Below are 16,569 nucleotides of genomic sequence, written 5' to 3'. Positions count from 1 at the left end.
AAATGTAAGATTGTAACTGAGAAAGTATTTCATGAAGGAGAGGTACCTGGTGCTAGGAGAACCTAAAAAGAGGGAGTGTGATCTAGTTGGAGAAGTCAGGGAAGGCTCCCAGAGGAAGTGATGCTTGAGGTAAGATCTGAAGATTGGGTAGGAGCTAACCAGATGAAGAGAAGAGGGAAAAGTATGTGTGACACTTCTGGTGGGAGGATCATGGTAGGTCCAGAGACGAAAGAGGGCCAGTGTGGCTGGAGCAGAGTATGGGTTCGAAGCTGGGCTGGAACAAGCAGGTTCTCGGGCCATGTCAAGGGTCTTTGTTTTTCCTGAGAACAGTCATGGGTTGTATTGGGTAGCATTATATCTGGTTGAGATTCACTGAAAACTCCAACAATAATGGCATAAATAAAAGTTTACTTTTTGTTTTTATCCTAAGAGCAATAGGAAGCTGTGTTTATTAGATTAGACTGAGAGTGACTGAAAGCCCAAACAACAGAGGCTTAAATACGATAAAAGTTTATTTCTCTCTCATAAAGATTAGGCAGTCCAGGACTGGTATAGAGTCTTTGATTACCAGGAACCTAGGCTTTCACCATCTTGATGCTCTTCCATCCTTGTCATGCGGCTTCCTCCTGTGGCACAAGATGGCTCTTTGGCTCTGAGCAATCACATCAGTGCTATAGTCAGCTGGGAGGGCACATCGTTCCTCAGAGTTGCACATACCTCTTCCCTTTTTTTATGTCGTTAGGCAACGGCTACAGTTACCTACAAGGGAAGTAAGACGTGTGGCCTTTGCCTAGGTGTTTATGTGCTCAGCTAATATTCAGGTATTCTGTCGTGGAGGAAGAAAGGAAAAAAATGGATGTTTGGGGACAGTGAGGTGTCTCTGCTACAGAAGTCATTGAAGGATCATGCCATTATTAGATTTGCATTTTTTTAAATTTTATTTATTTTTTTTAAGTAATCTCTTCACCCAGTGTGGGGCTGGAACTCACAACCCTGAGGTCAAGAGTTGTACGCTCTACTACCTGAGCCAGCCAGGCACCCCAATTTGCATTTTGAAAGGACCTTTATGCAGTTGGGAAAATAGATGGTTGTGAGGGGGAACAGAATGACTTTAGAGTGACCAGTTTGCAAGGTTATTGTAGTGGTTCTCAACCCAGAGTAGTAGTATTCCTGCTTCCCCTGGGCTACTTGAAAATGTGTGGAGGTGTTTCGGTTGTCATGACTAGAATGGGGAAGAGCAGGTGGCTTAGGGGTGCCAAATGTTCTAATATGTGCAGGTAGTCCACGTAGCAAAGAATTGTTCTGCCCCAAAATGTTCTGTTGAGAAACACTAGGCAAGGGTACATTAGTGTTTGTGAAAATAAGTAGCATATTGGTGAGGCAGTTGGTGATGGATTGGATATGGAGGTGAGGGAGATGAAGGTATTGGTAACCCCTAGGTTTCTGGCTCCCCCATCTGGATGGGGGAGTGCCCTTCACTAAGACAGAAAACCCTGGAAGAGGACCTGGTTTGTCAGGTTGTGGAGTAATCTTGACTTCGGATTTGAATATGCCTTTGACTCATTTAAGAGATACCAAGTCGGTAGGTGAATGATATAGAAAGCTCTGGAGCTCTGAAGAGATGTAGGGACTAGAGCCATAAATTGGAGTTGTGTGTAATTTTTTTTTTTTTTTTTTTTTTTTTAGTTGTGTGTAATATTGATGGATATGGATGAGATTGTCTGGGGAGGGGATGGGGATTATGAAATAAGTCAACAAGAGGGCTACACCTGGGCCTTGAGGAACTCCAACATTTGGAGTAGGAGAGATGGAAAAAGAGTAGAAGAGATGGCCAAGTAGAAGAGGTATAAGGAGAGGTCAGAGAAGTAGGAAGAAAACGGGGAGGGTATTGAGTTAATAGAAGCCAAAGAAAGGAGTGGTTAAAAAGGGGGCAGTACTTAACAGTTTGAATGAGAGCATTTTAGTACAAGCAATAGACCCAAAAGCCAGCATTTGTCAGATAACACAAGTAGTGGTAATACAGGAATAATAGAACTCCGGACACTTAGCTTCTTTGCCATTATGTCCATTCATTATTGTATGGTGCCTAACAGAAGGTTTATAAAGCGAATGTTCCGTAGCTCAGCATTTTTCAAAAAATTAACAAAGGCTGTTGATGACAGAACTTACACTCTAACCTAATTTTTCTTAGAGTATTGTCATCAAAAAACCTCTTTCTCTCCCAGTCCCATGAGATAGCCATCTCCTTACATAGGAAGCTGGAATATCCTGGGGAACTCTGTCTCCTTGTTATGGACAATCTCAGCCATTGCCCAGACACCATGCTCAGATGAGGTTATGGGCAGTAACTGATGTGAACACCAAGAGGCTGAGATTTCTAATTTCACTGAAATCTTGAACAGAAACCCTTAGTTCATGTCTTGATGAGTCTCAAAAGGGTAACACGGGTAACAGTTTAGGCATCTATTGGCTGTGTATCAGAGCTAGAGCCTATCTTATGTTTAGTCATTGTTCTTTAAATGTTTTTGCATTGTTTGCTGCTCTTAGTGAGTGCCAAATATATGATCTTTAATTTTACTTTATCAGGAATATTAAGATTTATAGAAACAAAAGTACATTTAAATTCACTAATTGTCACCAAGGCTGAAAGCTTTACTTAATTACCTTTGGTATTGGTGAGTAACATTGGAAGTGTTCATTCTTTGGTATCAACATTTGTTTGTCCTTTAGTCATATTATTATAGTGATGTTTAATAAATGTGTCTGGTATGAAGAATACAAGAAGTCATTGAAAATGTTAGGTTTTATGAGAATGCCATGTATTGATTATTATATGATATATATTATAATGTAATTATAATATAATAATTGATTATTATATATTATAAGGGGCTGGGTGATAGGTTCATTGAGTTAATTATACTAGTTTCTATTTTTGTATATGTTCGAAACTTTCCATAATAAAGTTTTTAAAAGTGGTTTTGAGAGAACATAAAATTTAGTAAAGCAGAAATTCTAATTCAAATGTCTACCAGTGGTGGATATCTTTCATTCACTTATGGTATTTATTTCAAATTCTCTTAAAATGTTAATGGTACATTTCATTAGAGAATTAAATTTTTAAATTTCAGGATGAATTCAGAAACTGAATTGTGATCATTTTGAAATGAGTTACTTCTGATCCTGTAGCTTAGTCCAGGATTATTCAGACTGCTACGTTGAAAATATTCTGGGATGTTTATAAATATATGGGGGAGAGCAGATCCCTTAATGATTACATTGAAAAATGACTTTTTAAAATCACTGAAACAGGTTCCATGGAGATCAGGAATGTTATTACCAGGATGACCTACGAGTATTATCTAGTCTTACCAAAAAGGAACACATGAAAGGGAATGAGACCATGTTGGATTTTCGAACAAGTAAATTTGTTCTGCGTATTTCCCGTGACTCGTACCAACTCTTGAAGAGGCATCTTCAGGAGAAACAGAACAATCAGATATGGAACATAGTTCAGGAGCACCTCTACATTGACATCTTTGATGGGATGCCGCGTAGTAAGCAACAGATAGATGCGATGGTGGGAAGTTTGGCAGGAGAGGCTAAACGAGAGGCAAACAAATCAAAGGTATGGGAATAAACCTAAGAACTATATAATGCAGATTATGAAAAACTGTAGCATTTCCATCTACATAATATACACATTTTTCTTATAGCTAGTTTGGGAATAACAGAACCCTGTATGCTAAGTTTCATGTTTTAAGGATGACGTGTAAATTAGTGAGAATTTGGGAATGGTTGCATTTAACAGAACCCTGACTACAGTGACTGAAACAAGGGATTTTGCATACATATAATGAATTGCAAAAGAAAGCCCTCTTGCTCTGGCACAAGGGCTCCTTCTAGTTTCTCCTCCATCATCTTTAGAATGTGGCTTTCTTCTTTGTGCTCACAGATGGCTGTTGTAGCTCCAGCATTGCACCTGCATTCCAGGAAGGCAGAAGGGGGAGGACAGAAGACATATCCCTGCTAAATCTTATCAGGAAAACAGTATTTTTTTTCCCGAAAACCCTACCCAGTATATTTGTATGTACATCTGCTGGCCAGAATGACGTTATATGGCTATTCCTACCTGCAGGGGAGTCTCGGAACAGAAATAATTTAACTGAGCATATTGCTGCTCCAACAAAATCAGGGTTCTGTTAGTAAGGAGGATGGGGAGATTGGCTATTGGGTAGATAAGTACAGAATCTGTTTCAGGGTATAAATTACTGTATTGTAATTGTGATTCATCCTATCAAGATATGAAAATGATGTATTAATGAATGAAATATTAATTTTGAAAATGTTGGCTCTTTTGACTTGTAGGTATTTTTTGGTTTATTAAAAGAGCCAGAAATTGAGGTGCCTTTAGATGATGAAGATGAAGAAGGAGAAAATGAAGAAGGAAAACCTAAAAAGAAGAAGCCTAAAAAAGATAGCATTGGATCCAAAAGCAAAAAACAAGATCCCAATGCTCCACCTCAAAACAGGTGAGGGCAAAACTTCAGGAACATGTGTGGAGGTTTAAGATGAACTGTTACTACAGAGAATTCAGTTTCTTAATAGAGTGATTTTCAGTCCGTTTTTCTTTCACAGAATCCCTCTTCCAGAGTTGAAAGACTCAGATAAGTTGGATAAGATAATGAATATGAAAGAAACCACCAAACGAGTACGCCTTGGGCCAGACTGTTTACCCTCCATTTGTTTCTATACATTCCTCAATGCTTACCAGGTTAGTAAGATAATTGTGCAATTTCTGGCTGGAGAGTCGTGTAATATGGTGACTTACCACTAAAAGAAACTTAGATGTGTTAACTAAGACGGAGTTTTCTTTTTTAAACTCTTGATGTAAATATAGCTTGAAGACAGAAGTTAAGAAAGGATAATTGGACACTGCTTGAAATAGTTAGAAGGCAATGTTGAAAAGACCTTTAGCAACTTGCAGGTGCCAGAATGTTGCTTATGTGTGTCCCTCGTTTTACTGATCAGAATTCTGTTAGCTTTTGAGGAGGAGGAAACTGTAGTTTAGCTCTTTTGAACTTGGCTTATATAAACTTAATACTTTTTATTAAAGATTCTATATGTCTTTATAGATTGTAATAAGCTGCTGAGGATATATTTATTAAGGTACAAAAATGATTAACATTTTCTTCATATCATGTGCTTTAAATTTGGAGGACAAAAGGGGTGAATGGTGACATGTTCTCAAAGTAAATACTTTCCAACAGTGTTTCATGGGAGAATGAAATCTTTTCTATGAGAGAAGGAGTTATCATTATGTTGTTTCTAAGATGTAATTTTTTTTTCCCGAGACCATATTGTGTAGTATAAAGTTTTTATTTTTTTTATTGGCAGGGCCTCACTGCAGTGGATGTTACTGATGATTCTAGTTTGATTGCTGGAGGTTTTGCAGATTCAACTGTTAGAGTGTGGTCTGTGACACCCAAAAAGCTTCGTAGTGTTAAACAAGCAGCAGGTAACTGAGATGACTTGTGAGGATGTGAACTCGTCCTTAGTTTACACCAATCTGGATTCCATGGAGTACGCATAAGAGATTGTGATCACAACAGAATTTCATTTGATTTTACTTTACCTCAAAATGCTAACATTCCCAAGCAAAAAGTGCATTGGAGTGGCAATCAGGAGACTGGGGTGTTAAACTGGTTTAACTTTGTGGGGCCTCAGTTTTCTCATCTGTAGAATGAGGGGGTTGGGCTAGAAAACTCCATGAGTTTAAAATCTAATTTTATGACTGTTTGCCTGTGAATTTTAAAAATGCCTTTAAATAATGGGAGAGTACTTTGTTTTAGCTCTAAAAATGGCTTAAAAAGAATTAGTTTTAGTATTTTTAAAGAGTTTCTTGCTAAATGTATTATTTAAACAAGGTAATACATTTTCAAAAACTTTTAATACTTCCATAGTTTCCATTTGTGTATGATATATTAGGTTACTTTGAGTTTTAATCATAGTTCCAACACTGAGCAGCTATGTACACTCCAGCAAATTGTTAACTGTCCTGAACCTGAGTTTCCTCTTCTGTACACTGGGATAGTTAAAGGCATTAACACTGTGGGTGGTATGTAGGAGGACTGTTCAAATGTTAGTTCTTCTGAACCATGATGTGATTGCCTTGAAATATTCTAATGAATGCACTTTTTAAAAAAATGAATATATTTTAAAATATCAATATTTTTGGACCGTTTTAGATCTTAGCCTCATAGACAAAGAATCAGATGATGTCTTAGAAAGAATAATGGATGAGAAAACAGCAAGTGAGTTGAAGATTTTGTATGGTCATAGCGGGCCTGTCTATGGAGCCAGCTTCAGTCCGGATAGGTAACATACAAACAATGAAAAATTAAATACTGCTGTATTATATTGAGATAATATATAAGTTAACTACTGGAAACATTTTGGGAAAAATTCTGTTAGAGAAATCTCATGGCTGCCTCTTCTGCATTATCTTTTAGAATCTTGCCATTTGCTAATTCATCTTGGGGTACTGGTGTACAAGATAACAACTTAATATATACCCAGATTTATAGAATCAAAGATGCACAGACTCAGGGTTTATTGGTTTTAAAAATTAGCTTCAGTTTTTGTATAACCCTGAGAGGGGCTGAATTGCTTCTTTGGGTTCCTGCCTTGGGTTTGTGGCTACTGCTGTATTCTGTCATCTCCAAATTGAGAACAGATTCCTGATATTAAAGGCATGTTAGCTGTCAATTAAAGATTTTGTGTAATCAAAAGAACTAAGAGGATACTGAAAAGGGAATTTGAAACCCGCAAATAGGTATTTGCTTATTTTTTATGATCTCTAATATTCTGTGAAAATGGGAGGAATTTTATATTTATAATAACCATTTGTATCTTAATTGGATAATAACTTTCAATCCATCAACATTTTCATCTTTATGAAATCTTGATAGGGTTTAGCCAGATGATACATTTTTACTTGCGGAAAATCTCTAATTTCAGCGAAAACCATAACAGTTTCAGTGATGCAGCTTTTGTGTTTATCTCTGAAAAAGCTAAATTATTACTTAAATGTCTATAGTGTTGTTTTTTTATTTTTTATTTTTTGTCAAAAAGACATTTCCTATTAAATGCTTATACATGGGGGCGCCTGGGTGGCTCAGTGGGTTAAAGCCTCTGCCTTCGGCTCAGGTCATGATCCCAGAGTCTTGGGATCGAGCCCCACATCAGGCTCTCTGCTCCGCAGAAAGCCTGCTTCCCCCTCTCTCTCTCTCTGTCTGCCTCTTCCTACTTGTGATCTCTCTCAAATAAATAAATAAAATCTTAAAAAAAAATGCTTACACAAGTCAAGAGAGGAAAAAAGCATCTCCATTTTATTTTTTAATTTTATCTTTTTAAAGATTTTACTTATTTATTTGACAGAGATCACAAGTAGGCAGGCAGAGAGAGAGAGAGGAGGAAGCAGGCTCTCCGCTGAGCAGACAGCCCGATGTGGGGCTTGATCCCAGGACCCCGGGATCATGACCTGAGCGGAAGGCAGAGGCTTTAACCCACTGAGCCACCCAGGCGCCCCGAGCATCTCCATTTTAAAGTAAAAAATTGTTGAGTTTTAAGTGACATCTTATATCACATTTCTTAGCTTTTCTCGATTAACCTTTTTGACTGACTTTCTGTTGGTACCCTTTGGTACAATTTTTTATAAGAAGTGTGGTTTTTCCATTATACTTTTAAAAATAATCTAACCTTGGGGCACCTGGGTGGCTCATTTGGGTTGAGTGTCTGCCTTCAGCTCAGATCATAATCCCAGGGTCCTGGGATCTGGCTCCTTGCTCAGCGGGGAGCCTGCTTCTCCCTCTCCCTGCCTCTCCCCCTGCTTGTGTGATCCCTCTCTCTGTGTGTCTCATAAATAGATAAAATCTTAAAAAAAGATCTAACCTCACTTAGTATGTGCTCAGTAGATGTAGAGTATTAGAGCTAACATTAGTTTTGTTATTACTTTCAACTTTTGTTATCTGCTGTGAATTCCATGTATAAAGTAAAAGATGTAGCATGTCAGGTTAGCTGTACTTATCATACTCAAATGTACAGAGAAACTGGACAAGTAACGATTTGATTCTGGGAATCAAATATATCACATTCTCTTCTCTCAGGAACTATTTGCTTTCCTCTTCAGAGGATGGAACTGTTAGATTGTGGAGTCTTCAAACATTTACTTGCTTGGTGGGATATAAAGGACACAACTACCCAGTATGGGACACACAGTTTTCTCCATATGGATATTATTTTGTGTCCGGGGGCCACGATCGAGTAGCTCGGTAAGAACACTGTGATCTTATGAATGGCAGAATGGTTTCTTTTTAAGGGAATTACAAGCTCCAGCCAAACTTATTTTCACTTCAGTTATTTGGGATCAAATTTTGAGATTGTCAGCATTTATAGCTTCTTATTTGAAAATTAATTTGGGGAGTATTACGATGTCTGCATTTATGTCCATATCAAGAGTCCTCCTTTTTTCCCCCTCAAGCTCCCACCAGCTAGATTTTCACTACCACTATGAGCACTGCTGGTGTTTTCCTGTGATCTTGAAAGTTCAGGATGAGGTAACTCAGGTTAGAAACTAATTTTATGGTGGCCAAAACTAGCAAAAAACACTTTTCTATGGGTTAGACTAAGAATTAGGGTAGGAAAGGTGGGTACATACAGAGAACTAGAGTTTAAAAAAATTTTGTACTAGATCAACTTAGTTTTCCTTAAGAATGTTATTTCATCTCATTCCATTTTTTTTTTTTCCCCTCATGGAGCCAGCGAGCGGGACCTATTTGGAGCTAGTATCTCACATGGGTGTTTCTATTTATTTCAGAGTTTTGGCAGTTAACTGTTACTTTTTTTTTTAAATTTTCTTTCAATGCATTTTTTTTTTAAAGGCTCTGGGCTACAGACCACTATCAGCCTTTAAGGATATTTGCTGGCCATCTTGCTGATGTGAATTGTACCAGATTCCATCCAAATTCTAATTATGTTGCTACGGGCTCTGCAGACAGAACTGTGCGGCTCTGGGATGTCCTGAATGGAAACTGTGTAAGAATATTCACTGGACACAAGGTATTTTATACCTTCATTATTATGGCATACAAGGTTGTTTTTGAGATAAAAATATTTCAAAAATTAACTAGTAACACATTTTAAAGAAACTATTCAATTCCACTAAGCTTTAAAACTCTTTATCTTACTTTGAGATATTTTTAACCCACTGTTGATTCTTTCCCTGGACTTCTTTTTTAGGGACCAATTCATTCCTTGACATTTTCTCCCAATGGGAGATTCCTGGCTACAGGAGCCACAGATGGCAGAGTACTCCTTTGGGATATTGGACATGGTTTGATGGTTGGAGAATTAAAAGGCCACACTGATACAGTCTGTTCACTTAGGTTTAGTAGAGATGGTGAAATTTTGGCATCAGGTAAATGACTAGAAATGGCTTTGTGTTAAAGGGTAAATGGTATGTTGAAATGAAACACTTAGGTTGACCGTGTTAGGTTTTGCTTCTCTTAGCCATGATTCCAGAGTATCCCCTGATCTGTGTGTTGACTTCTCAGGTTAAACTGATTGAAATGGTCCTTTAGAAGGAAGAGTTTATTAATCAAGTTTAGATTTTTTTCACCATAAATATACAGTAAATATATGAACTATATGTCAGACTCTAAATATGGTAGATGCTACTAAATGGTTTTCTTTGACTTCCTGTTAGGTTCAATGGATAATACAGTCCGGTTGTGGGATGCTGTCAAAGCATTTGAAGATTTAGAGACCGATGACTTTACTACAGCCACTGGGCATATAAATTTACCTGAGAATTCACAGGAGTTATTGTTGGGAACATATATGACCAAATCAACACCAGTTGTACACCTCCATTTTACTCGAAGAAACTTGGTTCTAGCTGCAGGAGCTTATAGTCCGCAATAAATCATCGGTATTAAAGACCTTTTGGAAGCTACTGTTTGAAAAAGGGAGACTAAAAGCAAATACCTCAGTGATTAATATTTAAGCTACAAAGAATGTTTTGTCTATATGGATCTGGAAGGATGCTGCTTAGAAAATCTGAACAGGACAGTTCCACGTTTCTATAGCAACCACATTTAACTAATTTCCGTTAGTTGAATAAGAGGTATTATGTTCGTGGAGGGGACATTTATGGTGCTTTGGATTGTGTGGAAACTATGCATTTTCTGTTCAAATGCTATTTTAATTTATTATGTTTAGGAAAAAAAATCAATTGACTTCAGTAATTCATCCTGCTTCAAGATTCAAACTGAGTAATGTAATACCATCTTGAATTTTAGCTGAAGAATTCTATGAGCATGTATGTTTCTGCTGTAAAAATGTAGTTACTGTATGGCACTCAAGTACTATGTTAAATGATCCACTAACATTTTTGCTTGCCCCATGATTAGTGGAATGTATGTTATTGGGTAGGGTGAACTACAATTTCTTTCTAAGAACTAGATGAAGTACAACCATCCACTGACATCTGAATTTATACCTGTTGGATTCTGAGTGCACCCAAAAACTCTATAAACCAGGTGAAGAAATTTAGCTTCCATGTTCTACTTCAGCTAAAACAGCTACATAAAACCTAGTACACTTGAAGTCAGACAGACATTTCAGTTGCTTACCTCCAGTACTGAGCCTTGCTTTGGAAACTAAAAGATTTAGACCAAGTCACTGCCAGTTTTTTGCCTTCGTTGCATTTTGTACAGTTTTTATATTTTTGATATATTGTAAATAAAGACAACCAGCTTTTCCAGGTTCATAATTTATTGTACAAATTGAATATCACATGATGAGCTGACAAAAGCTTCTCCAGGCATGGGAACTTAACAGATGAGGTACAAGTTAAAATCCTATAAAAAAAGTAAAAATAAATTAGACACAATTGTGTTCAACTCTACTTTTAAGACATTCAGTATAAGACATTACCAGTATAGGACTATCCCTGAACCCCCTGAAATTGAATGCAAATTCATCAGATTCTCAGAGTCAGTAACCACCCCAAAATGTCACAGCTTAATACAGTTTAACCTAATGGTTTACCTTTAACAAAAGAGCTGACTTCAGCATGACCCTGAATGTATGCTACTGCAAAAGTCTAGTATACAAAAGTACATTTTAAACAGTAGTAAACGTATCAGATAAAATTTATCCATTTTTATAATGGGGATACTACCACTCTCCCCAAAGTTGGGAGGTACTTAATACGGAAAAGTGGGCAAAGACTACCTATTTGTCAGGAATAAGTCATGGACCACTGCATGATGGGGTATGTATTCAACAGTTTTGAGATTGGAAAAGCTTTTAATAGCAGAGGAAAAATTTTCTCTGGAGAGCTATGGTAGATTAAGATCTAGGTTTTGGGTTTTCTGCACATCATCTACTACCAAAACAAGTATTTATTCACTCAAACATGGGCAAATGGAGATTGTGGTGTACCACAAGAAGAAAATGAAATCTATGGGAATTAAATGAAAATATAAAATTGTGAATAAAAATCTGAAACTAGCAAAAAAATAAGATATATTTGCAATGTACTTACAAGGTTGGTTAATAATTATTACATAAAGGGCTTATGTAAGAGAAATAAGGTCTTCCTAAAGAGACTCAATTGTTAAATGAAAAAAACATAAAGGGAATGTTAAGAAAAATACAAATGGTAAACAAATGGAAAAAATGTGTAACTTCATCAAATAGATATTTTCACTCATCAAATGAACAAAGATCAGAAACTGATTATTCAGCACTGGCAAAAGAGACCCTCTAACAAAGCTGGTTGCCCCATTAACCCTTGGGGAAAGCAGTTAAGCCTAAAACTATCATACAGACAACACATCATGTTCAAAAGTGTTCAATGCAATGTTATCTGTATTTAAAGAAAATCTCAATAGGAAACAGATATAAATCATATATCCATAAACACTCATGCATTCAAATAGAGAAAATATTTGTTATAAGACAATATTACAGACATGATTCATAGCCACTGGAAACCAAAGAAAAAAATATTAAAAAGAGCCAAACCAAAATGTTAACAAAAATTGTCAGGGTAATGGGATATGAACAGTATTTTCCTCCTGTATGTAACTTTGCACAATGACAATTTACTTCCATAGTGAGGGGAAAAGCCCTAACAACAAAATGGCTGTTATAAACTTATATATCAATTCCTTACTGTTTATGTTGCTTTCACAGCTGGTGTTTTTTTAGACCTTAACTTGAAGTATAAGATCATCAAAGCAATGCCTCCATATGTGGCCAGTACACACTAAAAAACAAAGGAGAAAGTAAACAAGAGCTTTTGCCACTTACATTATTCTAAAACATAACTGCTTAAAGGTATCACCAATACTTACATTCATTCTACCTGTGAGAGTATAAGAGTTGAAATATTTTTTGATACCAGTGAAATGGAATTGGGCATCAGCTTCTGGACCTGCCATGATTTCAATCTTTAAAAAAAAAAAAAAACAAACAATAAATTGGTTTGGATACAATTTAAAAAAAAATTTTGTTTTTGTTTCAAAGATTTTATTTTTTTAAGTTATCTCTACACCCAGCATGGGGCTTAAACTCACAACCCAGAGATCAAGAGTTACATGCTCCACCAACTAAGCCAGCCAGGCACCCTTTTGTTTGTTTGTTTTTAAAGTTTAAAAACCTGAAAAGTCATTGCACAGAAGAATTATGAGTTTTTTTTAATGCCTTGCCCAACACAGAAGTAGCAAAGATGGTTGAAAGAGGCTTGCTGATAAACTTTCAGAAGGAAGACTTTACCTTAGTTGCTATTGTATACATTCCAAAACATACATCAAATCACTTAGCACAGGAAGAGAACACAGTTTTCTCTAAGGCCCCCTCTCCTTTAACCCAATCTTGCTTGCTCTGCTACAGCATGTTACACTGTGTATGGAGTCAATCAGTTTTAAGAGTAGTTGAAAGTTGGAGCTTGTAATACATTTCAAAGTTTCTAAGGGTAACCACTAGCTAAACAGCTCCACTTGCAACTCCTTTCATAATTTTTCTTATGAAATAATTTAGGACCTCCATGGGAAGGAAGAGAAAGTATCATTTACTAAATGGAATTGATATATACTCCCATTTTTAAAAAACTAGCATTATTTTAACAAAAGGGATGCACATCAGAGTGTAAGAACTGGAAGATCACTTCCACAGTTTCAGGAATAAGAGCATGCTGGTTCAAGTTCTTTAAGATGGAGAGCCTACTAAAATGCTACCTAAATTAAGTCCTACCAAAATTATCAAAGTCTGTCAACTAGTTATAAAGAGCACATACCCACCATCTAGGCTGCAGTACCGTTAGCTCCTAACCCCCGCCCCCAGGACACACACTAGCTATTGGTGGTAGCAAGAAAGGTGGAATACCTTTCCCTCACAGCAAAATAGATAAAAGATCTAAATATAAATAGTAAAACCAAAGAATCCTGGAAAAAAAACATGGGCCAAAATTCTAATTATCTTAGGAAAGGGGAAATATAAAGGACAAAAACTAGAAGGGAAAACATAAAAGTGATCAAAGAAAGTAAAATGAGGCCAATATTTAACTATAAGACTGGGAAAAATAAGCATCTCCTCTGTTGCCTGAGTATAAACTGGTACAACTTTTCCTAAAGTACAATTTTGCAATACCCGTCCAATTATAAAATTAGTATACCCTTTCATGTAGCTGGATCATTTGTTCTCTAGGAATTTACCCTTACAGAGAAATCACAAAGGGAGACATGTTATATGGTTCAAGAATAGTGACTGAAATACTGTTCATAAAATAAGAAACTGGAAAAACTAAAAGTCCATCTACATACAGGAGACTGAGAAAATGATGGTTTCCATTTGAGGAAATACAATGTGCACAGATCCTTATGTACTGAAACAGAAAGATGTCCCTTTGTAATCTTAAAACAGTAAAAAAATAAAAATAAATCTATTTTTGGACATTATATTACAGAGCACATAAATGGTTCTCAGAGTCTGCTTCCTAGACCAGCAGCAACGATATCACTTGAAACTTGTTGAAAATGCAAATTCTCAGGCCCAATCTCAGGCCTATGCAATCAAAAACTCTGGGGCCCAGTAATCTGTTTTAATAGGCATTTCTGATGTAAGCTGAAGTTTGAAAGACACTGCAGTAATAGAAAACCAAATATTTGTTAGTAATTATATAGAAAAACTCTGGAAAAATATGCAGCAAACTTTTGGGAGTTATAAGTACCTATATTTTACACAGGCATATTATTTGTCATAATAAAAAATAGCAAAGGCACATTCAAAGGTCACCAAAACAACACTTGACAATTCGTATGTATGACCGCCTATCTACCACGACCGACGCCACGCCGAGTCGATTGGCAACACAGACGAGCCGGTCGAGGTCCGGTCGAGATTGGTAGGCAGTGGCCGTGACTCAGCTGGCTCTTGATGAAATGGAAGAGGGAGAGATCTGCGAAGAAGTCGTTGCTATAGAAACTGGCACTCCCCCTATTTACCATTCAAAGGCCTTCAGAGGCATTCACGTGCACAGAATTGGCAATGAAAATTTGGACAAATGACCTTAATTCTAAACAGTTTCAAGAAGGTTCTTGGAACAGTGAAGGAAATCCAAGCTTCCTTGGGCCTCCTCAGGGACCTTGGCCTTTCAGCCCAAGCAGGAAAATTTGCATTAAAATAAATCTTCATAATATAGCTTTTATAGTAACGGTTTCATTTTACTAGACTTACTAAAGGAATAGTTCCCCCCCCCCCATTCATTTTCATGACACACTTTTGGATTCTTACGGTATCAAGTGGGTTTCAAGGAGAAACCCTACATAAAAACAGGAGCTTGGTCAAATCATTAACTGATAACCCCACCACCTTGTGTGTAACAAAAACTTTTAGGAGGATGGTAGTGTCCAAATGAAATAATATTAAAGTGCTTTAAACTTCTCTCTACACAGTATGGGAGGAAGCCTGTGATATTCCACAGAGGACTAAATCTGACTGCTGGGAAGGGCATGGTATAGGAACTGGAATTTAGTCTGGGTCTTGAAGACTCTTGTGAAGGTGAGATGGAGGCCGGAGTGGGGATTAAAATGTTGCTGGTGAAATAAACAATGGGACAAAAGCCTACAAGCACTGGGGTCTGCACTCTTCAGCAAACTGCACAGTTACTTTTGGACGAAGACCAGGAACCCTTGTAGCTAGAGCACCCTCTGTGGAATAACTGAAACTGACACCTTCTTCCCTTTCTAATCGTATAGACACAACAAGGGAAAAATTACTTAAGACCAATAATTGCACTAACTGTTAAAAGATGGCCTGTAGAGAAGTCTAAGCATGGGGTCTTCCTGTTTCTTTCTTCTTCTTCTTTTTAAAAAAATTAACATATAATGTATTATTTGCCCCAGGGGTACAGGTCCGTGAACCACCAGGTTTACACACTTCACAGCAGTCACCATAGCACATACCCTCCCCAATGTCCATCACGCAGCCACCCTATCCGAACCCTCCTACCCCCCGGTCCCCATCAACCTCTTGTTTCTAATTAACCGGCGCACTGCTTTTAAATATTAATGAAGCCTTCCACCTCTTTCTTCACCTGTGAAACGGGAATTTCAGAAGAGGCCCAAAGTGACCAACTGTCCTCGCTACTTTGTTTTTTGAAACTGCCATTTTCCTGTCTGACTGAATATCTACCTGGAACGGTGAGATCACAAGGTAAAAGGAGGTCACGTCGAGAGCTACTCGGGTACCAGAAGCAGCCTCTTGCACTTCAAGGAGTATACAGCTCTCTGTTCTGGCTATCTCTTGGGAAAGGCCTTCCGGCTGGTCGACACAGACTGACATCTAAGCCTCTTACTGCGGGCCTAGCGACCCGCAGGGACTGGGCCACACACACACTCCCTTTGACAAAGGCTGCAGTGCCGCTAAAGCAGGCCTTGCTGGCCGGCTCCCTAAGCACAGCACAGGGGAAATAAACTGCAATGGGCAAACAGAGGAAAAGAGGTTAATCTGGCCAGAAGCCCGAGTTCCATTCAATATTACGTTGCTGGGTGACCTTGGGGGCGGGGGGACTCCCTTTGCTGCGGGCCTCTTTTTTTCTCTACTGTGATAGACGATCTAAGGGCCTTCGGGAACCATGGGAGCCTCCGGGACCTCCTACCCGCCTCGCCCCAAGGCTTCCCAGCCCAGTACAACCCCTCGCGCCTCGGCTCTCGTTATCTCTAATTCCTTTTCCATTCTCCACTGTCCTCGCACCCCACAACGAAGACCTAGCTGTGTTCCTCGACCAGGAATGGTCGGATTTTTATGCCAGCCCCGCAAAGCGGAGGCACGAGGCCTGAGCCAGGGTTCTCGTCTACACACCCACCTTGCAGAAGACACCAATTCCGCGGGTTGTGTCCTTCAACGTACGCAGCTACCCCGCAGCCGGCCGGAAGATGCCTCCTCCCCCGCACGCGTTGGACTGCCAGAGCGATTCAGCCTTCAGCGTCGATTGGCTAT

The 16,569-nt window shown here is 38.1% G+C and overlaps 2 protein-coding genes across 3 annotated transcripts in view; one reads left to right on the top strand and one right to left on the bottom strand.

Moving 5' to 3' along the window:
• Positions 1-10,831, top strand: part of TAF5 (TATA-box binding protein associated factor 5) — a 13,724-nt gene extending 2,893 nt beyond the window's left edge. The window contains exons 3-11 of one of the 2 annotated variants that reach the window (XM_032880992.1): positions 3,313-3,628; positions 4,369-4,532; positions 4,639-4,774; positions 5,398-5,518; positions 6,249-6,378; positions 8,169-8,333; positions 8,943-9,120; positions 9,301-9,478; positions 9,767-10,831. In XM_032880992.1, the coding sequence (XP_032736883.1) occupies positions 3,313-3,628; positions 4,369-4,532; positions 4,639-4,774; positions 5,398-5,518; positions 6,249-6,378; positions 8,169-8,333; positions 8,943-9,120; positions 9,301-9,478; positions 9,767-9,984 (1,606 nt within the window). In that variant the 3' untranslated portion in view covers positions 9,985-10,831. The remainder of the gene's footprint in view (positions 1-3,312; positions 3,629-4,368; positions 4,533-4,638; positions 4,775-5,397; positions 5,519-6,248; positions 6,379-8,168; positions 8,334-8,942; positions 9,121-9,300; positions 9,479-9,766) is intronic. The other variant, XM_032881000.1, reaches the window with a different exon arrangement.
• ATP5MD (ATP synthase membrane subunit DAPIT) lies at positions 10,819-16,569 on the bottom strand. The gene is made up of 4 exons (XM_032881072.1): positions 16,436-16,569; positions 12,426-12,521; positions 12,245-12,337; positions 10,819-10,922 (listed from the first exon to the last, which is right to left on the bottom strand). Exons 2-3 carry the CDS (start codon positions 12,510-12,512, stop codon positions 12,248-12,250), a joined length of 177 nt encoding a protein of 58 aa, XP_032736963.1. The 5' UTR covers positions 12,513-12,521; positions 16,436-16,569; the 3' UTR covers positions 10,819-10,922; positions 12,245-12,247.

The sequence above is a fragment of the Lontra canadensis genome, unplaced genomic scaffold (genome assembly GCF_010015895.1).
Source record: "Lontra canadensis isolate GAN:19392208 unplaced genomic scaffold, GSC_riverotter_1.0 scaffold3, whole genome shotgun sequence".
Classification (NCBI taxonomy): domain Eukaryota; kingdom Metazoa; phylum Chordata; class Mammalia; order Carnivora; family Mustelidae; genus Lontra; species Lontra canadensis.
This window is presented reverse-complemented; position numbering and strand designations above follow the sequence as displayed.

Bases quoted from the DNA above. Each gene is read 5' to 3' on its own strand.
- ATP5MD (XM_032881072.1), bottom strand. From the start codon at position 12,512: ATGGCAGGTCCAGAAGCTGATGCCCAATTCCATTTCACTGGTATCAAA. The intron at 12,338-12,425 runs GTAAGTATTGGT...TTTGTTTTTTAG, and splicing joins CTCTCACAGGTAGAATGAAT to TGTGTACTGGCCACATATGG.